The sequence below is a fragment of the Camellia sinensis genome, chromosome 10, assembly GCF_055761805.1.
Source record: "Camellia sinensis isolate YWXY chromosome 10, ASM5576180v1, whole genome shotgun sequence".
NCBI classification, from domain to species: Eukaryota; Viridiplantae; Streptophyta; class Magnoliopsida; order Ericales; family Theaceae; genus Camellia; species Camellia sinensis.
Window position 1 is genome coordinate 115,489,582 of NC_138970.1, and position 1,338 is coordinate 115,490,919.

General features: G+C 42.5%; 1 protein-coding gene across 1 annotated transcript; it reads left to right on the forward strand.

The window, feature by feature from the left end:
• The first annotated feature begins 609 nt into the window (after positions 1 to 609).
• On the forward strand, positions 610 to 1,056 carry LOC145800635 (limonoid 1-O-acetyltransferse-like). The gene has a single exon (XM_082890351.1). The coding sequence runs from the start codon at positions 610 to 612 to the stop codon at positions 1,054 to 1,056; it is 447 nt and encodes a 148-aa protein (XP_082746477.1).
• Positions 1,057 to 1,338: the final 282 nt, after the last annotated feature.

A 1,338-nucleotide genomic window follows, 5' to 3' on the forward strand; every position in this document is an offset into this window, starting at 1 on the left:
GAAGGTTTCCCTCTCTGAAACCCTCACTCGCTTCTACCCACTTGCCGGAAGATTGAGAGACAATCTCTTAGTCGACTGCAACGACGATGGTGTTGATTTTGTTGACGCTCGAGTCATCAACAACTTCCATCTTTCAAACTTACTTGATGAACCCAAACTTAAAGTCGTCGACCATTTGGCTCCACCCGAACCAACAGATTACTACAAGACCCCTCTTTTACTCGTTCAAGCCAACTTTTTTCCATGCAACGGAGTTGTCGTTACTGTGAGGATGTCCCACAAAATTGCTGATGGATTCTCCTTTGGCATATTTATAAAGGGTTGGTCAGACATCGCTCTTGGATCTCCTGACGCCATAGTCCCAGATTTTAATGCTGCCTCCTCTCGCTTCCCTCTATAATTTCTCTTACCTTCAAGGGCGTGACCCAAAAGGTTGTTAAAAAGAGGTTTGTCATCGATGCCTTAAAAATCGCTTCCCTCAAGGCCAAAACAGCCAGCGAGAGCGTGCAGAAACCCACGCGCGTCAAGGTTATTACAGCACTTGTTTGGAAATGCGCGGTGGCTGCATCAAGGTCAAGATTTGGGGGGTCTCCAAGGCCTTATGCATTGATGGGAGGCGTGAATTTGCGGTCAAGGCTTGTGCCACCCATGCCAAAATACTCATTTGGGAATATACTTATAGTGGGAATGTTGTGGGCAATGCTTGACAACGATGATCACGACTACGAGAGTCAAGCAACAAACCTGGCCAACTTGGTGTCTCAGTTGAGGAAAGGGTCTCAAGAGTTAAACGATAACAATAAGAAAAAAAAGATTGCATCTTCGAGGGAGGTTAAGGGAGATGATATGGAGATGTGTACGCATAGCAGTTGGTGTAGGTTTCCTATGTATGAAATTGATTTTGGACGGGGGAAGCCGACATGGATGAGTGCAAGTCGTGACGGCGGCCCAGTTGGAATTGAACTAATGGATGCAAGAGATGGTGAAGGAGTTGAGATTTGGGTGAATCTGTTTGAAGAGGACATGGCTTTATTTGAAGCTGACCAAGAGTTGTAGTCTATTATATTACTTTCTATATATTTCCTAATTTATATTTAATGTCATATTAATTCCCCTTTTATATTATTTTTATTGTATTATTTCGTGTGTAGTATTATATATATTGAAGACGAACATTAGCAGTGCACCAAGGATCCTCTAGAGTGAAATTTTTCTAAAGTTTCCTAGAGTCCTACATTGTGTGGTTGAGATTTACTAGCAAGTCACATCAGAAAAATTGATGTGACTTGCCAATAAATCTCAACTACACAGTGTAGCACTCTAGGAAACTTTAGGAAA

Coding starts and splice junctions, on each gene's coding strand:
- LOC145800635 (XM_082890351.1), top strand. CDS start 610: ATGGGAGGCGTGAATTTGCGGTCAAGGCTTGTGCCACCCATGCCAAAA.